Source organism: Somniosus microcephalus, chromosome 18 (genome assembly GCF_052327205.1).
Source record: "Somniosus microcephalus isolate GS21.2 chromosome 18, FLI_Smic_1.0, whole genome shotgun sequence".
NCBI classification, from domain to species: Eukaryota; Metazoa; Chordata; class Chondrichthyes; order Squaliformes; family Somniosidae; genus Somniosus; species Somniosus microcephalus.
In genome coordinates this window covers 32,697,269-32,723,486 of record NC_141004.1, presented here as the reverse complement: position 1 = coordinate 32,723,486, position 26,218 = coordinate 32,697,269, and the positions used below count along the sequence as shown (strand labels likewise).

The window sequence follows — 26,218 nt, the reverse complement described above, 5'->3', positions numbered from 1 at the left end:
GCCTCCTCCTCTTAAGGAGGAGCTGCCTGCAGCCGTCAGATCACCGGTGGATTCCCCCGGCAAATGAGCCCGGCACCACGGAGAAGTGCCGGGCTCGCGGGACTCAGACATCAATGCCGCGGGGGGGTGGTGCGGGCAGGCGGCCGCCGGGAAAGCGGCCGGCCGCCGCTCCACCTTTATGCGCCGGCCTTTCGGAGCTGCAAGACCCCGTTTCACAAACGCTGTTTGCGGCTGCCACGGGCGAGGCGGCCGCAACTGAATTTGGCCATCGGGCCGGAATAGCATTGCAACCGGGGCGCTGCGCACACCGATGACGTCATCGGTGCCGGCGCGGCGCTACCGGCTAACGCTGATGTTAGGGTCCATCTGAATTTCGGGCGATAAAAAACTTCAGGCGCAAACCACTTTATAGCCAATAAGTGGGCGCAAACGCGACTGAATTTCTAGGCCAATATACCCACCATATTGGTTTGCACTCGATCCTGTTTATCAGAAATACGCAAATCTCTGCAGTAACAATTTTCTACATTAGGAATTTGGTCAATTTGCCTCCTGTGCCATGTTTTTGTTAGCTAGCGTTGTGGAACATATGGAAGAGATACTCACTCGGAGCCTGATGAATCTTCATCCACTGTGCCGGTTTTAATGCTCATGGGTATGGGCATTACTCCATTCATCTGCTCCCCTGTTGTTTGCCGCAGTTTTGTTACAACTCCTGACCGACTTCCTTCACTGGATCCCACTGAAGATGCTCGTGAGGAGACAGTGGCAGTTTTATGATTGGAAAGTTCATTATGAATTCGATTGATGCTGTTCTTCTCCGAGAAGAGGGGTAACCCTTTATTTTTCAGAATTCCTGTAAGTTTCAAAGGTAGATTAAATCTTTTCAGAACTTATTGAAAGCAATATTTTATTTTCTGGCCATTAATTAATGCAAATATTCATATAAGAACATAAGAATTAGGAGCAGGAGTAGGTCATATGGCTCTTTCAGCCTGCTCCACCATTCAATAAGATCATGGCTGATCTTCAACCTCAACTCCACTTTCCTGCCCAATCCCCATATCCCTTGATTCCCCTGGAGTCCAAAAATCTAATTGTATTAATTCCGAGTGCATTACCCCTTTAATTCATAGCCCTTTTAATTGCCCACAATTCCTTGCGAGCTCCACAGCCTCGTTCCCAGAGGCTGTTCGAAGCTCGAACGCATCTTCAAGACAGGAACTTCGCCTCGGAGGTCTCCACTAACGCCACCATGAGGGCGTTGCACAGAAGATTAGTGCCACGCCTCCAAACTCCAGCCACCCCCCACCCCCCCCCAGACGAATTTATCCTCCTTAGCATTGTGGCCATTTTCAGCGACCATTAACTCCACCGGCAACTTTCGTGGCGAACACGAATTTCTAGGCTTGCGTGTCTCAGTGAGGATTCTTCAATCTGACTGGTCGAAGAGCCACGCTGTTGCTTGCTCTGCTTACACAGGCCACAGAACCCCTGTCGAGGGTGCCACGTGGGAGCTGATGCCCGATGACAGCAAGTCTCCACTCAAAAGTCCGCAAAAACTCTGTGGGCAGCGGTCACGTAGTGAACGGCGAGCGCTGTTCCTTCGCCGCTGACCGCAAAATCCGAGCCGATGTCTCCATAAATAAAGCCAACATTCTTTTTATTGGAAAAAATGCTAAATAACCAAATTATGCAAAGAACATTTGCACAAATTAAGTGATTTCGATCGACAGTTACCTTTCTGAGGCTGTGCATTAGGGTTCGGCAATAATGCCAATGCATTTTCTTTGTACAGACTGTCTCCATTCTCCTTTGGCCTTTCATCCACATGGTTGAGCTTTTCTCGGTGAAGCTCGATGTTGGCCACGGTTTCGACTTTCAGATTCTCTGACCCGCCGTGGCCTTCACTTTCACTTGCTGTTGTCATAAACTCTCCTGGCCAATAAGGTTTCACATGAGCAGATATGTTGTCCACTAGAAAAATCCATTGACATTTGTTTTAAAAAACAAATAAATGACAAAGACTACAACTTTTTCCCCCCACACATTTGGGCATGAATCTAAATACACAGTGGGGCAGTCGCCTTGAATGTGATAGTTACAGAAGGTTTTTCATTACTTTTATGTTCTGAGTATTTCACAGAACATTTCCAAATGTTTAAATTGATTAAATTGTTGGGGTAGTTGAGCTTTGCAACTTAATTGGCATTTTCATTATTTTTTCAATCAAACTTGAACACTAGATGGGGATTGATGTTAACAATGTGAAACCCAGTTACATGCTTCAGTTTGCATCATCAAATATGGTCCATTGATAGGCTGGTGCACTATTGGCGTTAATTGAGAGGTCACAATCTCTATATACAAGGGCCTACTAACAATGCTACTACAAAACCTCAAAAAAAATAACAAAACTCTCATCAATAAATTTAAGATATATGAAAAATATATCAAAGTGTGATTTTAATCTTTCAAACTAGTCTTAAGGTGAGAAACTACACAAGCTCTGAGATAAGGTTAGTCTTGTATCTAATTCGCAAGCATTCAATGTTTACATTTTTTAATAACTTGATTGCTGTAGAGTTAACACAAGTTAAAATGTAAAAAAATTATAAAATGGCACAGGTAAGATACTCCTAGGATTTTAATTGCTGATACCTGACTCTACTCACGTTCACTGGAACTAATCAGAAACTGGATCCAGTGACTGGTATCTGGTATCATGAACTGTTTCACTGTTCCAACGTGGATGGAATAAGGAAATCTGAGCGGCTTCATAGTTACCTTTCGGAGTACTGTGGTTAGGATGTTTTTCATTATTTGGGGATACAATATTCTCCCAACCTGGCTCTCCTTGATACTCCTCATCTTCTTCACTATCTGAAGAATGAGTGGAGGCATAAGATCCACTTTGGTCATCTTCCAGAGACAGATCACTGTCCGAGTCTGAATCGTGTTCTGTAAAGAAGGAATAAACAATGTATTGGTTGTCATTCATTCTGGAGCAAATTCAAAGATCATGTTTAATGGGAAGGGTGTACTGTACTACAGAATTATCACCATCTCTTAAATGTTATGAATGGAGAATTATGTGTCTCAATCAGTCCTTGCTACTGGTTGGAGGCAGCTTGAAAGCAGAGATTTTATGTTAAACATCTACTGATATAAAGTTCCATTTCACTGATAACATGAATGAAGAGTATTTTATATATTCCACCAATTCTCATGTAACATATCATTGCTATTCAACTTTCTGATGTATCAGTTATAACATAATGGGGGAGAAATTGGGTATGTTGCACCACCTATTAGCGCCTAAAGAGGGCAGTCAGTGGCTGTAGCGCCACTGGCCGCGCCTCCCACGATATTCAGTGGTGGCGCTAATGGTGGCGTTAGCCTGTTGCGCTGCGCCGCCACAGATGACGTCATCGGTGTGCGCAGCGCCCCATTCGCGATATTTGGTAGCGAACGCCGCTGTAGCGCCGTTCGCTACCTGCGCCCGGTTCACGGGGCCTTGCTGTGCCGGCAGTGGCGCAAGTTAAGGTGGAGGTGCGGGACGGACGGCTTTTTCGGCGGCCGCCTGCCAGCACCTCCGTCCCCGGCCTCCTGACTCTCTCTTTCCCCCCCCCCCCCCCCCCCGCGGCATTGCCGGCTGTTTCCCGAGAGCCTGGCACTTCTCCTCGGTGCCGGGCTCTTTTGCCGGCACTCGCGATCGGGGATCGCGCTGTTGCAGGCCCCTCCCCCTTAACAATGGGAGGAAGGCCTGCAGTACCGCAGCGTGCCGTGCCACAGCGTGTGGCGCTGCGATATTCAGTTTCAGCGCCCTAAGAGGGATGCGGAGCGCCTCGAGCCTCGCCCCGTCTCCCTCTAGTGGCGCTGAAACTGAATTTCTGACGTTCGTTAATGCTCCGAACGCTGCGCAAAAATCAGCGCCCAGGCGAACTTGGCGCCACTTTGGCGCCTCAACCCAATTTCTAGGCCAATGCCTGCTCACAAGCAGTCTCTAATCAGCCACATAAAGAATAGTTGACTCAGGTACATTGCTCAGTAAATGGGCATCTCCATTAATAACATTAAAGATTATGGGAGAATTTAGTAGAATACATTTATCCAACAATAGGCTTAAGTGCAACAATATTAACCTTCTAAGCATAAGTATATTCAACCTCTGAACATCCTGTTAAGCACAGAAGTAGCAAAACAATGGAAAACTCTTTGCCTGTTCGAAAAGATTATAAAATATATTTCCTCCCTATGAGGAAGCACTTATATCGCTTTAGCTATGTTGACGGAGAATATCCTGAATGGAACCCACCTGAATTACATATCCACTAATTTCCTCTCAAGCAGCTGTTATTCAGCGTATGGACATTTACATCCTTCCCACTGCTGCTAATGGTGACATGCAAGCCAGAGATTCCATCAAGGCCGTTTCTCAGTCAATAAAGAGCACTTAAGCATTTCTAGTCTTGGTTCACCACCCAGAAGCAGGAAGGATATTGATCTCTCTTGCTTCCTCAAATAGTGCTCTTCATCAGGTTAGCAAGGCAAATGACAGTCAGAATTTACAGTGCAATCAGTATTGAGGTACCACAGCACAATTCTTCATGCTAACCAATGTAAATACACGTGTTATTTAGTGTCCCCAACATTATCAGAGATTTTGAAAAAAATATGCTCTCATTTCTAATGCCAAAAGGGAACTATTTTATTTCAGTTCAAAGTATAACTGACCATTTCCTAAAGAATGGCCGTGCTATAATAGAGTACTATAACAGAGTAAGCTGTCCTTAATAAGCTTACTTAATATTTACTATAATTGGGTTTTAAGTGGTTTAATGCTTTGATTCCATATTCATTAAATTTGGTGGCAAAACAGTTATTAAATGACTAAATTTGGACTTGCACATCTTCTGAAGCTTTGGATTTAGGATCTAATATAATGCACTCAAATTGTCTAGCGAAGGACACACAGTATCACCAATAAGTCTTCTTACCATCTGGGTTTGCCTTAATCTCATGGAATAAGGAAGTGGCATGGTCAGTGAGAGCAACGTGGGCTTGACTCGAGGTACTGTTATTCAAGGCAGCTTCTTCCCTAAAAGAGAATTACTTGTCAGCAACAGTATAGCCAGTGATGTTACTACAGGCACATACATTTAGGGCCAAAAATCTTATCATGAAAAATGGGCAAGGCTGCGGAATTGAACACAGCCCCCATTCATCTCTACAGGAATGGCATGTTTGTATAACAAACTTTACTTTGATATTTACTCAGGAGTAAGGAAGTAGCGTGGCCTGTGAGAGCAACATGGGCTTGACTATTGTTATTTTATTAGCTGTTGAAAGGATATCATTTCCCTCCAAAGGAATATTATTTTGATGGCAATCTGCCATCACACCCCTCTCCTGAAAAAACCCTTGGCCCTGTATCTTTGCAAACTACCGTCCCATCTCCAACCTCTCTTTCCTCTCCAAAGTCCTTGAATGTGCTGTCACCTCCCAAATCCGTGCCCATCTTTCCCGGAACGCCACGATTGAATCCATCCAATCAGGTTTCTGCCCCTGCCACGGTACTGAAACGGTCTTACCAAAGTTACAAATGACAACCTATGTGACTGTAACTGTGGTAAACTATCCCTCCTTGTCCTTCACCTGTCTGCAGCCTTTGACACAGTTGAGCACACCATCTTCCTCCAACTCCTCACCACCTTCGTCCAGCTGGGTTGTATTGCCCTCACCTGGTTCCATTCTTGTCTATCCAATCGTAGCCATGATATCACCTGTAATGGCTTCTCTTCCCACTCCCACATCGTTACCTCTGGAGTCCCCCAAGGATCTATCCTTGGCCCCCCACTATTTCTCATCTACATGCTGCCCTTTGGCGACATCATCCAAAAACACAGCATCAGTTTCCACAGGTATGCTGACGACACCCAGCTCTATCTCACCACCACCTCTCTCGACCCCTCCACTGTCTCTAATTTATCACAGTGCTTATCCGACATCCAGTACTAGATGAGCAGAAATTCCCTCCAACTAAATATTGGGAAGATCGAAGCCATTGTCTTCGGTCCCTGCCACAAACTCCAGCCCTCTCCCTGGCAAATATCTGTGGCTAAACGAGACTGTTTGCAAACTTGGTGTTGTACTTGACCCCGAGATGAGCTTCCGACCACATATCCACTCCATCACCAAGAACGCCTACTTCCATCTCTGTAACATCGCCCAACTCCACCCCTGCCTCAGCTCATCTGCTGCTGAAACCCTCATCCTTGCCTTTATTACCTCTAGACTTAACTATTTCAAGACACTCCTGTTCGGCCTCCCATCTTTCACCCTCAATAAACTTAAACTCATCCTAAACTCTGCTGCCCGTATCCTAACTCACACCAAGTCCCATTCAGCCGTCACACCTCTGTGCTCGCTGACCTACATTGGCTCCCGGTTGAGCCAACGCCTCGATTTTAAAATTCTCATCCTTGTTTTCAAATCCCTCCATGGCCTTGCCCCTCCCTATCTCTGTCACCTCCTCCAGCCTCAACCCTCCAAGATATCTGCGCTCCTCCAATTCTGGTCTGTTGCGCATCCCCGATTTTCATCACTCCACCATTGGCGGCCATGCTTTCAGCTACCTCTACCAATATTTCCTCCTTTAAAAAGTTCCATCTGCCCTAATATCTCCTTATGTGGCTCGGTGTCAAATTTTGTCTGATAACGCTCCTGTGAAGTGCCTTGGGATGTTTTATTATGTTAAAGGCGTTATATAAATGCAAGTTGTTGTTGTTGGAGTGGAGTCCAGCACAAAACATAATATTGCCCTCATCTTGGTTTTACAATACTGTCTGACACCATATTTGAGGTGAGGCCTCGGTTACCATCCGTCATAGAGTCATAGAGTTATACAGCACGGATAGAGGCCCTTCGGCCCATCGTGTCTGCGCCGGCCATCACGCCCTGTCTAATCTAATCCCATATTCCAGCATTTGGTCCATAGCCTTGTATGCTATGGCATTTCAAGTGCTCATCCAAATGCTTCTTGAATGTTGTGAGGGTTCCAGCCTCCACAACCCTTTCGGGCAGCGAGTTCCAGACTCCAACCACCCTCTGGGTGAAAAAGTTCTTTCTCAAATCCCCTCTAAACCTCCCGCCCTTTACCTTGAATCTATGCCCCCTAGTTATTGACCCTTCTACTAAGGGAAAAAGCTCCTTAGTATCAATCCTATCTATGCCCCTCATAATTTTGTACACCTCAATCATGTCCCCCCTCAGCCTCCTCTGCTCCAAGGAAAACAAACCCAATCTGCCCAGTCTCTCTTCATAGCTGAAGCGTTCCAGCCCTGGTAGCATCCTGGTGAATCTCCTCTGCACCCTCTCCAAAGCTATCACATCCTTCCTGTAGTGTGGCGACCAGAACTACACACAGTATTCCAGCTGTGGCCTAACCAGTGTTTTATACAGCTCCATCATAACCTCCTTGCTCTTATATTCTATGCCTCGGCTAATGAAGGCAAGTATCCCATATGCCTTTTTTACCACCTTATCCACCTGTTCCGCCGCCTTCAGGGATCTGTGTACTTGCACACCCAGATCCCTCTGACCCTCCGTCTTGCCTAGGGTCTTACCATTCATTGTGTATTCCCTTGCCTTGTTAGTCCCCCCAAAGTGCATCACCTCGCACTTTTCCGGGTTAAATTCCATTTGCCACTGTTCCGCCCATCTGACCAACCCATCGATATCGTCCTGCAGACTGAGACTACCCTCCTCGCTATTTACCACCCTACCAATTTTTGTAACATCCGCGAACTTACTGATCATACCTTTTACATTCATATCCAAGTCATTAATATAGACCACAAACAGCAAGGGACCCAGCACCGATCCCTGTGGTACCCCACTGGCCACAGGCTTCCAGTCACAAAACAACCTTCGACCATCACCCTCTGCCTTCTGCCACTAAGCCAGTTTTTTATCCAACGTGCCAAGGCACCCTGGATTCCATGGGCTCTTACCTTCTTGACCAGTCTCCTGTGCGGGACTTTATCGAAGGCCTTACTGAAATCCATGTATACCACATCCACTGCGTTGCCCTCATCCACACACCTAGTCACCCCCTCAAAAAATTCAATCAAATTAGTCAGACATGATCTTCCCTTGACAAAGCCATGTTGACTATCCCTGATTAATCCTTGCCTCTCCAAGTGGAGACTGATTTTGTCCCTCAGAATTTTTTCCAATAATTTTCCCACCACTGATGTTAGGCTCACTGGCCTGTAGTTCCCCGGTTTTTCCCTACTCCCCTTCTTGAATAATGGAAATACATTAGCGGTTCTCCAGTCCTCTGGCACATCCCCTGTGGCCAGAGAGGTTCTGAATATGTGTGTTAGAGCCCCCGCAATCTCTTCCTTTGCCTGGGATACATTTCGTCCGGGCCTGGGGATTTATCCATTTTTAGGCCTGCTAAAACCGCCAATACCTCCTCCCTCTCGATGTTAATGTGTTCGAGCATATCACAGTCCCCCCGCCCTATTTCTATGTCTACATCGTCCCTCTCCATAGTGAAAACAGATGCAAAAAATTCATTTAGAACCCCTCCTACATCTTCCGGCTCCACACACAGATTGCCACTTTTGTCCCTAATGGGCCCTATTTTTTCCCTAGTTATCCTCTTACCCTTAATATACTTATAAAACATCTTAGGATTTTCCTTTATTTTGCTCGCCAGTGTTATTTCATGGCCCCTCCTTGATCTCCTAATTTCTTTTTTAAGTATCCCCCTGCACTTTTTGTACTCCTCTTGGGCTTCCTCCGTCTTTAGCCTTTTGTATCTGCCAAAAGCCCTCCTTTTTTTTCTAATCCATTCTCGTATATCCCCTGACATCCAAGGTTCCTTGTGGTTTTTGGAACCACCCTTGACCTTTACGGGAACATGTTGCCATTGTATGATCTCAATCTCCCTTCTGAAAGCCTCCCATTGCTCCGATGTGGATTTTCCTACAAGTAGCTGATCCCAGTCCATTTTGGCCAGATCCTGCCTTATCCTATTAAAATCGGCCTTCCCCCAATTTAGAACCTTTATTTCCGGCCCATCCCTGTCCTTTTCCATGACCACCTTAAATCTCACCATATTATGGTCACTGTCACCAAAGTGCTCACCTACTAGCACTTCTTCCACTTGGCCGGCCACATTCCCTAGAATTAGATCCAGTACCGCCCCCTCTCTTGTAGGACCTTCTACATGCTGGCTCAAAAAGCTCTCCTGGATGCACTTTAAGAATTCTACACCCTCTGTGCCTTTCACACTCTGACTATCCCAGTTAATATTGGGGAAGTTGAAATCCCCCATTATTATTACCCTATTATTTGCACATTTCTCTGAGATTTGCCTACATATCTGTTCCTCTATCTCCCCCTGACTGTTTGGAGGCCTATAGTACACTCCCAGCAAAGTGCTTGCCCCCTTCTTGTTTTTAAGCTCCACCCATATGGCCTCATTAGAGGAACCTGCTAATAGGTCATCCCTCCTTACTGCAGTAATTGACTCCTTAATTAATATTGCTACACCCCCTCCTCTTATACCCCCCCCCTCTGTCTCGCCTGAAGATTCTGTACCCCGGAATATTGAGCTGCCAGTCTTGCCCCTCCCTCAACCATGTCTCCGTGATAGCAACAATATCATACTCCCATGTGTTTATCAACACCTTCAGTTCATCCACCTTATTTGCAAGACTCCTTGCATTAAAATAGATGCCATCCAGCCTTGCCCTTGTATATTTGCCCTGTCTACCAAGCTGACTTGTTTTTTTCTCTATAATTGGCAGCACATCACCCCCTATTTCAGCTCCCCTCTGTATCCCATCCCCCTGCCAAGTTAGTTTAAACCCCCCCCAACAGTGCTAGCAAACCTCCCCGCAAGGATATTTGTCCCGCTCTGGTTCAGGTGCAACCCGTCCGACTTGTACAAGTCCCATCTTCCCCAGAAGCAGGCCCAGTGATCCAGGAAAGTAAAACCCTCCCCCCTACACCAACTCTTTAGCCACGCATTCATCTGCTCTATCCTCCTATTCCTATACTCACTAGCACGTGGCACTGGGAGTAATCCAGAGATTACAACCTTTGAGGTCCTGCTCTTTAATCTGTTACCTAGCTCCCTAAATTCTTGATGCAGGACCTCATCCCCCTTCCTACCTATGTCGTTGGTCCCAATGTGGACCACGACCTCTGCCTGCTCACCCTCCCCCTTAAGAATGCCCTGTAGCCGCACAGTGACATCCATGACCCTGGCCCCAGGGAGGCAACAAACCATCCTGGAGTCACGTTTGCGGCCACAGAAACGCCTATCTGTTCCCCTTACGATAGAATCCCCTACCACTATTGCTCTCCCACTCTTTTTCCTCCCTTTCTGAGCAGCAGAAGCGTCCCTGGTGCCAGGAAGCTGGCTGCTGCTGCCTTCCCCTGGTGAGTCATCCCCCTCAACAGTATCCAACTTGGTATACCTGTTTGAAAGGGGGATGTCCGCAGGGGGCCCCTGCACTTCCTGCCTGCCTCTGTTGCTCCGCCTGATGGTCGCCCCCTGTGCAGCCCTACCCTGAGGCGTGAACAACTCGCTAAACGTGCTATCCACGACCCTCTCAGCATCGCGCATGCTCCAAAACTCATCCACCCGCAGCTCGAGCGCCACAATGCAGACAAACTACGTCCAAGGCACAGGATTTCAAAACTATACTTACATGTGCATAGACACAATTCATTTTGTTTTCCACTGGAAATTCAGACGAAATTTAGAAATGAAAGCAAAACATCAAGTCAGAACAGTCCTTCAAATCACTGTCGCATCAGTGGACTGAATGACTCAGAGTGCTGCCCCCCCACCACCACCCCCCTGCCATATTACCTGAGAACAAATGCGATGTAGCTGTTGTGGCTTTTGCCTGACCTCGATGCACTGCTCACTGACCCAGTTGAATCTCCAAAGGCTGAGCGATACGCACGACCATCAATGTACGTGTTATTACACAACGACTGCTTGAAACAAAAGGCATGAAGTAATGAGGCGTAAGGATCATTTAATTTCTTTTTAAATCAACTATTTCACACAACTACTGAGAAGAGCATCTCATTTATGGAGAAACGTATCAAAAAGTCCTCAAGTCTTTCCCACTACCACGTCTTTGTTCTGTTACGAGAAAATACCATTTTGACCAACTCTTCAAATCCAACAAACATAAAAACATAGAAGATAGGAGCAGGAGTAGGCCATTCGGCCCCTCGAGCCTGCTCCGCCATTCAATGCGATCATGGCTGATCATCCAAATTCAGTACCCTGTCCCTGCTTTCTCTCCATATCCCTTGATCCCCTTAGCCTTAAGAAATATATCTAACTCCTTCTTGAATATATTTAATGAATTGGCCTCAACTGTCTTCTGTGGTAGAGAATTCCACAGGTTCACCACTCTCTGGGTGAACAAATTCCTCCTCATCTCAGTCCTAAATGGCTTACCCCTTATCCTTAAACTGTGACCCCTGGTTCTGGACTCCGCCACCATCGGGAACAGCCTTCCTGCATCAAGCGCAGTTGTTGTATATTCCAGATATTTACACTCAAATTGTTAACAACACTTGTTCACACCTCTATTCAGTGTGTGCTCCATCACAATATACTTTCACCTCCAATCATGTTTTTATAAGATTTATTCTTGCCAGGTTATTTCCACATAAGAATCTGTCATACTAGAACAGCGCATTATAACACACTTTGATACTGTAACCATTGAGCATTTAACTGTTAAATAAAATGTAATTAATCTTAATTCAAATTAAGTTTTTTTTTTTTTAAAAACACTATCCAAAACATAGCCTTTTATATATAGAATAGTCAATAACCCAGCAATGTCTGTTAGTGTCTAAAAGTTTATCATTTTCAGAAAAGGTGAGAATGCCTGAGAGAAGGTCATATTATTTTCCAAGAACCATCTTCTTGATGCTAAATGGCAACGGTAACAGAAAAATACATGGTTAAACAGGATATAAATTTCAACAGAAATCTCAATATGAAAAATGGGTTAAGTGCTTTATATATTTAAAATATGAAAAATGGATGGAAGTATGTTTGTGGCTTCAGCACCCTCGGTATCAACAACTACACAAACTATTCAAATGTCACTCTCGCAACTCAGGGTCACTAGAACCCATCAAGTGTGTTACAGCCTTTTAACACAATCCCATCTTTCATTATCTGCATAAGTAGAAATTCTGTTATAAGAATACGATTCTGGGAAGAACATTTTTTCCTGGGAAAATAAGATGTTACTAGACCAGGGTTTCATTGGACTAATATTTCAGCTGGTAGCAGGGAGTAAATACACAAAGAACAAATCGGAAAAGAAAAAGGAGCTACTAACTGATGCCAGTGTTGATTTTGTTGTAACCACAGTATCATCCGTGTGCTTCTTACTGAAGGCATACTTAAAGGCTTTTCTTACTTCCTTGTTGAGGATACAGCGGAAGATGAAGATAAATGGACCCTACAAGCAAGAAAGGTATTAGTACAAACTATCAGTCTGGTCTCAGGCAATAGAAACATTGTAGCCCTTTTTAGTGAGCTCAGTCACATCTGTTAGATTACTACCTTTTGCCCTTCAGAAGTTTCCTTATTAACACTGGAAACATAAATATTTTACTGCTTTAACTTCTGTAAAACCTATTTTCATGAGTGAAAAATGAATTAGTGCTGTTTATGATTGCTCAAAATTTGAAGTACACTAAATGACACTTTCAGCATGGCTCCTCACTCAGTAACATGGCCCTGTGAAACACAAATATACTTCTGGATGCAAGAGACTTTAATAGCAACTATAGTGGGATTTTTTTAAATTAAAATACATAGATGCAACAATAGCAGCTAGAAAAAATGAAGCAAACCAACAATAGTTAATTAATACAAGTATAATTTAAAAAATACTACTAAAAGTTTATATCATAAAAAATACCATGAACAAAATAGGATGTGTTAAAAAAAAGTGATTGCCTGGTACTTTGCCTGTGTGGAAATGGCTTGGAGCTAATCTGTCTGGCTCAATAATGTTCATTATGCACGGTATATATAATTGAAAGATACAAATGGATCTTTGCCAACCCCGACTGCAATAATAACTGGCCACTGAATTCCAAATACTGTATTAAAATATGCCGTGTGAACTTCCAATTTCTAATTTGCTTGAATCCAGCTCCCCACACATTGCTTCTTACCAAACTAAGTCTGCTTGCCAACAGGTATGGTTGGGTAAGAATAGCAAGAAGACTGACTTGGACAGGTTAAGAGGCGAAATAGTGAAAATATCTGATGTTAAGAGGAAAACAAAACATAATCTGGATTCCAAGACTGATTACTACAGACCTGGGTAACGGGTGAATGAAGGAAAACTTTACCTGGAGACAATTAAAACCAGCGAAGAGGTAGTGGAAAATAATGGTGTCACTGTTCACAGCCAGCAAGGCCAAGAGCCACGTGGTACTGACAAGCAGCAGCACCACAAATGCAGTACGCAACCCAGATCTATTAAAACATGCAACAAAAGTTATAATCATTCTGTTGACATGAGACACCAACTTTTCATCTGCCTTATAAATGTTATTCTCTATAACAAATGCAGTATCCCAATAATTTATAACATATACAATAATATGCAAGTAGTACACAATTATACGGGTAAAACACATTTGGGGCGAATTTCCGGGGGTTCTGATCTTCTGCTGCAACTTTGGTGCAAGATCAGTGGAAACTGTGGAGCAATGGTGAAAACGGCAATTTTTAGAACCCCCCGCCCATCCCCTGAAATTCCAGGTGATTGTATTGTTTTTCAGTCTTCCTATCACATTCCTGTAAAAGGCATCAAAAATGCTTTAAAAACTTTTTCACATAATGAAATAAACAGCTGTTAACTTCAGAGGCAGTGACAACAAACAAAAACATGTGAAATAGAGAACAGTACACTGCTATTTACTGGTCTGCCCAACAAGGACACCAGAACACACCGCAGTGTTAGATGGTTTCTCTCTTACTGTGGTTTTGAACATAATCACAATCTCTTATTCCACACCTTTGTGGTAAATCAGAGACATCGGGAGCTTTTTCTGTACACTATTTAAAAATGGAATTAGAGAGATCTGTTCCGGTAGATTTTCTGAGTCTGCCCATTGCCACCATGTAGCAAAAAATTGCAGGTGTGTGACCCATGATTTTATGTCTACTGATTTTCTGATCTGCACTAGTGTGGATGAGGTACCCCACTGTGGGTAAGGACTCAGAGGGGGTGAAATTCAATTTCGATTGGGGGGTACAAAACGGGCAGCAGCGAATCGACCGCCCATTATTCACCCTGTCCGATTTTTCTCCCCACTGACTTCAATGGAAAGGAAAACTGTTGGGTGGCCGATCCACTGCTGCCCATTTTGCGGCACACTGATGTTGACTTTCACCCCCAGGTCAGTGCAGCGAATCCGAGCTAGTACCTCCTTTGGCCCAGCACTAATGTAAGAAGTGTACATTTTGAGGACTGCATTTTTGCCTCCCTCTGAAAGAAAGTACAACCATATGTACATTTTAAAAGCATAAAATGCCATTTGACACTTCATGGGTTAAATTAACTATTTGAGAGTTCGAAATAAGGTCATACATGCTGGTGTACTGTAGCAGTCATTTTTTTTGCGCATTCCATTTTAACACAACTTCCTAGTTAGAACAATTACTTTTGTCTTTTACCACTTGGAATTTTCTGCTTCTGTCCTGATTATTTAAAATTAGTTACAATAAAAATCAAATTAAAAAAAATGAGTCCATTATTGCTTTGTCAAAGATGTAATCTAAGAGAACAACAGAAAATGCTGGAAACACTCAACAGGCCAGGCAGCATCCGTGGAGAGAGAAACAGAGTTAACGTTTCAGGTCTGGGACCCTTGGTTATTTCAGATTTCCAGCATCTGCAGTATTTTGCTAATGTAACCTAAGAGCACTTACACAGTCCCCTTCTTCTCAAAGCCTTGATGTCTTGGTCTGCAGGAAGCTTTGGCAGACAGAATACACAGGAAAACATTCATCTGCAAGGCAGAAAACACAATGTTCACAATGTAAAGGCAACCTCTGAGCTGCTGCAGTTTATCCTTTGCCAGTTCCTAACTTCTTTCAGATGCACATTTAACACGTAACACTGAAACTGGTAGTTAAGTCCTAAGTGAACGCATGCTAGCCAGTGAATGAAGACATACCTGAATGAATAGCTACTGTTTTACTCTCCAGTGTGCATGAATAAGTACCTAGGCAGCTACTCCGAGGGGGGAACCTTTATGCTAAGGTACATATTTGACAGGGTGGATGTGAAGAGGATGTTTCCTCTTGTGGGAGAATCTAGAACTAGGGGTCACTGTTTAAAAATAAGGGGTCGCCCATTTAAGACAGAGATGAGGAGAAATCTTTTCTCACAGAGGGTCGTGAGTCTTTGGAAGTCTCTTCCTCAGAGGGCGGTGGAAGAAGAGTCTTTGAATATTTTTTAAGGTAGAGGTAGATAGATTCTTGATAAGCAAGGGGGTGAAAGGCTATCGGGGGTAGGCGGGAATGTGGAGTAATCAGACCAGCCATGATCTTATTGAATGGTGGAACAGGCTCGAGGGGCCGAGTGGCCTACTCCTGCTCCTAATTCGTATGTTCGTATGTATTTACAATAAATGTGGAGTATAAGTTCAATTGTAAAAGTGGCCCTGTTCATCATTTAATATGATCGTTTAATATGATCGTACACAGACTACTTAGGACCTACTGCTGTATCATTGTATGGTGCTGGTCCACATTATGTGACACTCTCAGGTACCAGCCTGGCACAATGGAAATGATTAACAGAAAAATGTGAACAAATGCACCAAAATATGAATTCAGCCGACATTAATACATCAAAGACATCACTTTTCAAAACATATCCTGTTCATCACATATTGGTAACTGAATTTCATTGTACAAGTAGAATCCTGCAGATTAATCTGGAGCTATTCCACAGTAAACAGCTTTAGGATGGTATTCAGAATGAGTAGTGACATGTGCAGTTTATTCCAGGACAGAAAAGGCTTGGTAATATCGGCACGGGCTCGACGGGCCGAATGGTTTCCTACTGTGCTGTAACGATTCTATGATTCTATGTATGACTGACAAAATTACAGTGATCAAATGAGACATCAGAAATTTCTTATAGACCACCAGTGAGATAAGCATTTGAAAAAACAAATAGTAAAAAGATATATAAAAAATAGAAAACTCCAATGCTTCATTTCTCTCCCTTTGTCACCTGAAAGATGCCATCTGAAAAGTGGTGAAGCATAATTTTTCTATCTTTTGACTTTTTACCTTGTTCTAGTCTCGTTTTCCAAATACTTCTGTAACTGGTGCCTTATAAGCCATTTCTGATATCTCTCAAACAATAATCCATGGTTCAGAAACCATTAAAAATTAAAGACACAGTAAAGCAGGATGTGATAAAAGCATTTTTACATCTTTACATGTTCTAGAGGTCAATCCACACCTGATTAAAGCTGCTTTTATATTTTGCAAGAACTGTGCGAACCAGCTACAATCCAAAAGTTATATTGCTGGGACTTGTTAGAGTCAGCAGCTGGGAAGACCCAGTAAAGACTGTCTTAGAGAAACCCAGCACATTTACTTTTGGGTTGCAGCTGGCTGTGTCAGAAGCCAGCATCACTAACAACAACAACAACTTGTATTTATATAGCACCTTTAATATAGTAAAATGTCCCACGGTGCTTCACAGGAGCGATTATCAAACAAAATTTGACACCGAGCCATATAAGGAGATATTAAGACAGTTGGCTAAAAGCTTGGTCAACATAATAAGAACATAAGAAACAGGAGTAGGCCATACGGCCCCTCGGGCCTGCTCCGCCATTCAATAGGATCATGGCTGATCCGAACTTAGACTCACGTCCACTTCCCTGCCCTCTCCCCATAACCCCTAATTCCCTTATCTGCTAGGAAACTGTCTATCTCCGTTTTAAATCTATTTAATGTTGCAGCTTCCACAGCTCTCTGGGGTAGCAAATTCCATAGATTTACTACCCTCTGAGTAAAGAAGTTTCTCCTCATCTCAGTTTTGAAAGGGCAGCCCCTTATTCTTAGATTATGCCCCCTAGTTCTAGTCTCACCCATCAGTGGAAACATCCTCACCGCATCCACCCGATCAATCCCCCTCACAATCTTATATGTTTCGATAAGATCGCCTCTCATTCTTCTGAACTCCAATGAGTAGAGGCCCAACCTACTCAACCTTTCCTCATACGTCAACCCCCTCATCTCCGGAATCAACCGAGTGAACCTTCTCTGAACCGCCTCGAGAGCAAGTATATCTTTTCTTAAATATGGAAACCAAAACTGTATGCAGTATTCCAGGTGTGGCCTCACCAATACCCTGTATAACTGCAGCAAGACTTCCCTGTTTTTATACTCCACCCCCCTTGCAATAAAAGCCAAGATTCCATTGGCCTTCCTGATCACCTGCTGCACCTGCATACTAACTTTTTGTGTTTCATGCACCAGGACCCCCCAGATCCCTTTGTACTGTAGCACTTTGCAGTTTCTCTCCATTTAGGTAATAACTTGCTCTTTGATTTTTTTCTGCCAAAGTGCATAACCTCACACTTTCTAGTATTATATTCCATCTGCCAAATCTCTGCCCACTCACTTAGCCTGTCTATGTCCTTTTGCAGGTTTTTTATGTCCTCCTCACTCACTGCTTTCCCTCCCATCTTTGTATCGTCGGCAAACTTGGATATGTTGCACTCGGTCCCTTCCTCCAAATCATTAATATAGATTGTAAAGAGTTGGGGTCCCAGCACTGACCCCTGCGGAACACCACTAGTTACTGATTGCCAGCCCAAGAACGAACCATTTATCCCAACTCTTTGTTTTCTGTTAGATAGCCAATCTTCCACCCATGCCAGTATATTACCCCCAATCCCGTGATTTTTTATCTTGATCAGTAATCTTTTGTGTGGCACCTTGTCAAATGCCTTTTCGAAGTCCAAATACACTACATCCACTGGTTCCCCTTTATCCACCCTGTATGTTACGTCCTCAAAGAATTTGAGCAAATTTGTCAAACATGACTTCCCCTTCATAAAACCATGCTGACTCTGTCCTATTAAATTATGTTTATCCAAATGCTCTGTTACTGTTTCCTTAATAATGGACTCCAACATTTTACCAACCACAGATGTTAGGCTAACTGGTCTATAGTTTCCAGCTTTTTGTCTACTTCCCTTCTTAAATAAGGGTGTTACATTAGCAGTTTTCCAATCTGCCGGGACCTTTCCTGAGTCCAGGGAGTTTTGGAAAATAATCACCAATGCATCCACAATCCCTACCGCTACTTCTCTCAAGACTCTAGGATGTAGGCCATCAGGTCCGGGGGATTTATCAGCCTTAAGTCCCATTATTTTACCGAGTACCACCTCCTTAGTGATTTTTATCGTGTTTAGCTCCTCCCCCCCCCCCATTGCCCCCTGTTTGTCCAGTGTTGGGATATTTTTAGCGTCCTCTACTGTAAAGACTGATACAAAATATTTGTTCAGCGTCTTTGCCATCTCCATGTTCCCCACCACTAGTTTCCCGGTCTCATCCTCTAAGGGACCAACGTTCACTTTAGCCACCCTTTTTCTTTTTATATAGCTGTAGAAACTCTTGCTATCTGTTTTTATATTTTTTGCTAGTTTACTTTCATAATCTATCTTCCCTTTCTTAATTAATCTTTTAGTTATTCTTTGCTGGCTTTTAAATGCTTCCCAATCTTCTATCCTCCCACTAGATTTGGCTACTTTATATGCCCTTGTTTTCATTCGGATACTATCCTTTATTACTTTACTAAGCCACGGATGGCTGTCTTTTCTTTTACTCCCCTTTTTCCTCAGTGGAATATATTTTTCTTGAAAGATGTGAAATATCTCCTTGAACCGTCTTACACTTTAATCTGTTTTCCCAGTCCACTTTAGTCAATTCTACTCTCATACCTTCATAGTCTCCTTTATTTAAGCTCAGTACGCTGGTTTGAGATCCAACTCTCTCACCCTCAAACTGAATTTGGAATTCAACCATATTATGGTCACTGATTCCAAGGGGATCCTTTACTAGGACATTTTTTATTAATCCTGTCTCATTACACAGGACCAGATCTAAGATTGCCTGCCCCCTGGTTGGTTCAGTTACATACTGCTCAAGGAACCCATCCCTAATACACTCTATGAACTCTTCCTCAAGGCTGCCATGCCCAATTTGATTAGTCCAGTCAATATGAAAGTTAAAATCCCCCATGATTATAGCTGTTCCCTTATTACAAGCCCCAACTATTTCTTGATTTATACTCCGACCAACAGAATTGCAACTGTTAGGAGGCCTATAGACTCAAAGAGGTAGGTTTTAAGGAGTGTCTTAAAGGAGGAGAGAGAGGTGGAGAGGTTTAGGGAGGGAATTGCAGACCTTAGGGCCCAGGCAGCTGAAGGCACGGCCGGCAATGGTGGAGCAACGAAAATTGGAGATGCATAATCTCAGATTGTTGCAGGGCTGGAGGAGGTTATTGAGATAGTGGGGGGTGAGGCTATGGAGCAATTTGAAAAGAAGGATGAGAGTTTTAAAATCGAGGCCTTGCCGGACCGGGAGCCAAATAGGTTAGCGAGCACAGGGGTGTTGGGTGAACGGGACTTGGTGGGCCTTGCACAACACAGAAGCAGCTTAAAACAAATTGAGGCCTGTGGCTCACATGTTTGATCTTACCTGATAAAGGGAATTGGTAGCATTCAAGTGTGGAAAGAATGACTTACACCAGTATTCTGTCTACGTGCTGTAACATTCTATGATTCTATAAATTCTTTTAAAATCAAGATACTTGAAAAGGAGGAATATTAAAAGGTATGAAGAGTGAGCAGGAGAGTGCAATTAGTCTCGATGGCTTATGTGGGGAAAACTGTTACTGCTGACTGATGGAACAAGTGGCCTGCTTCCGTCCTGTAAAATTCTTGGATTATATGCATGATAACCCATTAACATTACTGCTACTATTTTTACATCAGCTGCAAAAACGATTTCTAAAATCTTGGTAACTGTTGTATTAATGTCTGGTGAGGTGTTTTAAAATCTATTGAGGTGACATTCATTGTCCACAGGCAAAAGGTTGGCAGCCCCATACCATGAATGGTTTCTTTTGTAGCAGATCTAATTGTTTAAGAACAAATTTGAAAACTTACAGAAACCGCTGCAGTTATAGGCCCGGCAAAGCTCCATATCAAAGTGTCATAGATGGACAGCCAGCAGAAATCAGGATTACCATAGCCCTCGGGATCAAGGCCGACAGCCAACCCTGCAAAAAATGTCACAACCCAAAAAAAACATGTTTAGAAGAAAACAGTTAAAAGCTTAAAGAAGTATACTGTGGTGCACTTTTTGGTTCAGTTGGGGATGGGGGGGGAGGGGGGAGTGGCGTGGAGAGCAATTTGCGATGGAACCCATTTCCACCATGTTTCCATCCTTTCCTGACAAATTCCAATACCAGAGGTGGGCACTTTTTGCACCTGTCCCTCCTCTGCTATGATACCACTTTTGGAAACAGGACTTGCTTTTTTGCCCCATCACAGTTCCACAAATAGGACAGGAATTCGGGAATTTCTAGGCCTCTATCATTAATGGTGATTTAGGGGAATTAAAAAAAAAAGTTAGAACCGCATAATGAGATTCTACTATGCCACCATAACATTCAGTGCATGGACCATATCTCCACAGGGAACTTTTGACTTGCAAACTTGGGAATACAACTTACTGGTCTTCAAACTTTACTCAGTAGTGCACAAATTGTTGCATGCCATCTGGGTCAATACAGCAGATTTTGCAGTTCATGCTTCTACACACTGATTTCTCCATCTCCTTCAGTAGTGTCAAAACCGAAGGGCCAACCACTCTCATGTGCAACCCTGCAGTAAATCAGCTGTTTGGCAGAAACCTGGGAGCAGTTGTCTACAGGCCCCATTTCTCAGAGTATGACACACAGCATGGTGGTACCGCAAGAGACAGAGGCACTGAAACTATATTGAAATGGATGAAGAACAGAGTTGAAATAAATTCAGGCTTTCTTTGGCCGCACGTTGATTTGATCATTAGGAAGAGTTTGAGTATGCGAGTTTAGAAGAATGAGAGGTGATCTTATTGAAACATATAAGATTCTGAGGGGGATTGGACAGGGTAGATGCTGAGAGGATGTTTCACCTCGTCAGAGAATCTAGAACTAGGGGGCATAGTCTCAGAATAAGGGGTCGCCCATTTAACACGGAGATGAGGAGGAATTTCTCCTCTCAGAGGGTCGTGAATCTTTGAAATTCTTTACCCCAGAGAGCTGTGGAGGCTGAGTCATTGAATATATTCAAGGCTGAGATAGACAGATTTTTGAGTAACAGGGGAGTCAAGGGTTATGGGGAATGGGCAGGAAAGTGGAGTTGAGGCTAAAATCGGATCAGCCATAATCTCATTAAATGGAGGAGCAGGCTCGACGGGCCGAATGGCCTACTCCTGCTCATATTTCTTATGTTCTTAATCAGATTCATGGGCTTCACTTTCAAACTGAAAAGATAACAGCAAGTCCATTTTAAAGCACCCATTTCACCATTATGATGGCTCAGGAAATACAAAAATTGATCAAGCAAAATAAATGTACTGAACATGTGACACTTATAGCAAATGAAAGTGATATGAAGATCACTGTGAATTCTTTTCTGCAGACTGATTGGCTCATTTTACATCCTGGATCTGAAACTGGTGGGAACATATAACACATGTCAAAGCACACGGTGGACATTTTGTGCAATACAAGAAGAATCATATATTTAACTGACTTCTTCTTAGTCACAAATGTTTAGGATTTTTGCATTACTTCTGAGGATGAGCACAAGTGGGTGTCTATATTGTAGGTGCAGCTTATCGAGCTCAAAAAAGAGAACTGATTCATCATTTTCAAAATACTGCAAAGAACAAATACCTGTGATGAAGGCGGGAACACCCCAGCCAACCATGTAGTAGAACCTCATGGGGCCATAGTTGATGTCACGGACCTCTGTTAACATGCGGTAAATGTGCAGCCCTTCCAAGAACATCCAGGCAAAGGTGCACATATAGAAGAAATGGAGCAGAATGGCAATCACCGTGCAGACAAACTGTGGATGACAGCACAAAGGACAAATGCAATGCATCAGTTGTATATTGGTTATTGTGTATAAGTATAAGTGAGGGCAGGTCTGTGCACTGGGGCTTACATCGAATTTACAGCATAGAAACAGGCCATTTGGCCCAACTGTTCTATGCCAGTGTTTATGCTCCAACAAGCCTCCTCCCACCCCTACTTCATCTCACCCTACTTACCTAGCTTCTCCTTAAATGCAAATATGCTCTTTGCCTCAATTACTCCATGTGGTAGCAAGTTCCACATTCTAACACTCTTTGGGTGACGACGTTTTAAACACAAACCCCACAACATGGGGCCCGAGCCCACGACCCTGAGATTAAGGGCTGGATTTTACCAGCCCTGAGGAGGCGGGTATGGAGGCGGCACAGCTGGGAAAATCCCCCAAAAATGGGAGCGGGTCCAACCCGCCTCCAACCAATCTTCCCGGGAGCCGGATCCCCGATTTGCGCAGGGACCCGACTCCTAGCAGCGGGAAGAGGATTATAGCCACTTAACTGCCCGTTAACAGGTATTAACAGGCAATTAAGAGGCCTTTCCCCCATTTTTTGACTGCTGCTGCCGGCTTCCTGACGTCGGGGAACCCCCGCCAGGGTAAGTGAGGCGTGCTCTGGATCTGTTGTTATGTTGGTGTTTGGATGACAGCTGCAGAAGTGGTGTGAAGGATGCAATGGGACACAGGTCAGTATCAGAGGTAAGGACATGTTGTGAAAGTAATTTTTAATGTGGTTAGCTGTTTCTGCAGGTGACAAGCCGTGAAGTGTTTGTGTAGCCTCATCTCATCGGGAGAAGTGACAGATGGCTTCTGCAATGTCAACTGCAGCTGCCATCTGTTTTATCCTAAGAGAGTAATTGGAGAGCCTGGGTACAAGGGCTCACCTTTGGACAGTGATTGTCAATGCTGTCAAACACTGTCAAATCATCTGTCAAACAAGTGTGGTGCATAATAACAACAGAAAATGCTGGAAAAACTCAGCAGGCCAGGCAACATCCGTGGAGAGAAATGGTGCATATGCCTTTAAGAAAACCGGCAGATGAAGCGTCATCATCTGACACCGGCTTTCTCTTAATTGGCCAGCAAGCCCACAGGGCGGGCTTAACAAGGCCAATCAGGGCAAAATAGCATCTGTTCGTCAGACGTCTCTGGGGGCGGGACTGGAACCCGAAAACCAGCAGTCCCACCTCAATGGTAAGATTCCGCCCTAAGAGTTTCATGCTCTATCGACTGAGCTAGCCGAGTCTTTCAGAGTTACTTTTCAAAAAACTCTGTTAGTTACATATTAATCTGGATAGTTCAGTGAGTCAAGATAGTTATTTATACTGAATTAAACTAAACAAAAATAGGTAGAATATAGAAAATAGGTGGAAACTAGGTAGCATAGTGGCTATGTCACTGGACTAGTAATCCCGAGGCCTAGACTAATGACAGGAGTTCAAATCCCACCACGACAGTTGGGGAATTTGAATTCAGTTAATTAAATAAATCTGGAATAAAAAGCTAGTGTCAGTAATGGTGACCATGTAGCTACCATATTGTTGAGGAAGGATGTTCTTGCCATGGAAGGAGTTCAGCGAAGATTCACCAGGCTGATACCTGGGATGGCAGGAATGACGTATGAGGAGAGATTGGGTCAATTGGACTTGTACTCGCTGGAGTTTAGAAGAATGAGAGGTGATCTCATCGAAACTTATAAAATTATAGACTGACAGGACTGGACAGAATAGATGCAGGAAGGATGTTCCTGATGGTCGTGGAGTCCAGAACCAGGGGACACAGTCTAAGGATAAAGGGTAAGCCATTTAGGACAGAAATGAGGAGGAATTTCTTCACCCAGAGAGTGGTGAACCTGTGGAATTCTCTACCACAGAAGGCGGTGGAGGCCAGTTCATTAAATATATTCAAGAAGGAGTTGGATATATTTCTTAAGGCTAAAGGAATCAAGGGGTATGGGGAGAAAGCAGGAACAGGGTACTGAATTTGGATGATCAGCCATGATCGCATTGAATGGCAGAGCAGGCTCGAGGGGCTGAATGGCCTACTCCTGCTCCTATCTTCTATGTTTCTATGTTTCTATCAATGGAATGATTCAGGAGGAGTTATTAGCCAGACTCCTAGTACGGAGTCTTTGAAACAAGAGTCTCAAAATGTTCAATGTCCAACAGGACATCAGGTTAAAATATTCTTGTGTATCAGCTTGTGGGTAAATGGTGAAAAGCTGAGTTGTACAGGTTAGGAAGGTCCTAGGTACATTCATTCATGTGTACTAAGCTGATCTCAGCAATGACATTGGGGATGCTACAATTGCCCTCAATGTCCATCAAGGTGAAAAAACATCTAAAATGTCATCCAGTAGCTCCTGCTGGAAGTACAGGTACTGACATTAGGTGAGGACAGGGTCAAATAGCCCATCTACACTCACTGTCAGGGTGAGATATGGAAAAAGAGCTTTTTAGTTGAAGTGCCAGGAGGTCATCATGTCTATGGGGACATGTCTCAAAGAAAGAAAAGAAAACAATTACCACCTGAACTTTAGAAAGAAGCTCCATGTGGCACTAACAGCTTTCTGTCTGGAAAGAAGAACATGACCAACTGCAGACCAGCTTCTTTTAAGAGGACTTCCAAATACAATTGGATGCTAGGCCGAGAGAATTAGAGTACAGGAGGGATGTGCTTTGCTGGGCCCAGTGGCCTTTTCTTGTTGTTGCCTTGTCCAGTGTTCTCAGTATGAGTATAAGCTCCAACAGTTATTTACTTTAAAAAGATTCAATTCAATTCAATTCAATTTTATTTGTCATATATGCAGCAGACATGTGTACTGCACAATGAAATGTTGATTTTTACGAGTCCTCCCAACATTGGAATAAATATGGCATAACAACGATAAAATACTAATAGAAATACAGTACAGGAAACTTTGTGTTATCCGGAGGCTAAATGTCCAGCAAGCTCGAGCCACCGGCAAAAATCAGGAGCCGTTTCGTTAGGTTTTTTTTCTTTTCGTTGCTTTTTTCTCAACAGTCAAGCTCTGCAAGGTCTCGCTGAAGCTGTTGCTAAGCTACAGAGACGCTACAGAGACGCTACAAAGTTTCCTGTAATAATAAATAAATAGATACAGGCTGAATGGGGATAAGGTTGAGGCTTTAAAAGATTAATGGATTGGGCTAAGGCCAGTTAAATAGGTTATTTGAAACAGATAGGGATGGCAGGGCTAGCAGTTGTGCCTAAAAGATCCATTGGGAGAGTTAAGTTAGATGCCAGGAAGTATTTCTTTTCAAAGCAAGTCACTGCCCTCTGGAATAAACTGGCAAGACAATGTGGTGAGTATGGAGTAACTGCAGTCCTTTTAAAGGGAACATGGCAAGTTTTTTTTTAAGAGAAGAGATTTCCAGTTATAGGGGATAGGGTGGTAGATAGTTCTGACTGTGACGAGTCGTGGGTCACCACAGTCTTTTGGAGCTTGTTTGCCTTCTGGAGTCGGACAGGAATTTCCCAGAGGTTTTTGTTGACTGGATGGGCCTGACGGTCTTTCCCTGCCTTTCTTTTCATATGTTGGTATATAAAAAAAGTAATCTAAGTTATTGCCTTTATGCATGAGAATGACTGAAAATGAGTAGAATGTGAAAAGATTGCAAGAAAATTTCAGCAGAATTTTTGATCAGTGGCTTTTTCCCAATTCTGTAATATTCTATTACTGTAGTTCAATGCCATACCACCAGAGGTCTCCATTGCTTAGTTTAAACATATTTTAGCATTTAGACCACAAAACCACAATTCAAAAGACTGCAGTTATTGTTAACACTAAACACTAAGCCCCATTCCTTTCCTCTTAAAATGTACCAAACATTGTATTTCATCAAACATCACTCACACGTGCTTTATTATTGTGATTAGATTCAGGTCAGGTGTAGCATAGAAGACGGTCGAAAGAAGCACTTCCTCAGAG

The 26,218-nt window shown here is 43.5% G+C and overlaps 1 protein-coding gene across 4 annotated transcripts in view; it reads right to left on the bottom strand.

Annotated features, from left to right (window-relative positions):
- LOC147105202 (cadherin EGF LAG seven-pass G-type receptor 2-like) overlaps window positions 1-26,218 on the bottom strand; it is a 361,456-nt gene that overhangs the window by 6,267 nt on the left and 328,971 nt on the right. For 3 of the 4 annotated variants that reach the window (XM_086011326.1, XM_086011327.1, XM_086011324.1), the window contains exons 25-34: window positions 22,074-22,248; window positions 20,296-20,408; window positions 15,020-15,099; window positions 13,432-13,558; window positions 12,405-12,527; window positions 10,898-11,028; window positions 5,001-5,101; window positions 2,788-2,961; window positions 1,741-1,977; window positions 607-856 (exon numbers count right to left, since the gene is read on the bottom strand). In XM_086011326.1, coding sequence (XP_085867452.1) covers window positions 607-856; window positions 1,741-1,977; window positions 2,788-2,961; window positions 5,001-5,101; window positions 10,898-11,028; window positions 12,405-12,527; window positions 13,432-13,558; window positions 15,020-15,099; window positions 20,296-20,408; window positions 22,074-22,248 — 1,511 coding nt within the window. The remainder of the gene's footprint in view (window positions 1-606; window positions 857-1,740; window positions 1,978-2,787; window positions 2,962-5,000; window positions 5,102-10,897; window positions 11,029-12,404; window positions 12,528-13,431; window positions 13,559-15,019; window positions 15,100-20,295; window positions 20,409-22,073; window positions 22,249-26,218) is intronic. The other variant, XM_086011325.1, reaches the window with a different exon arrangement.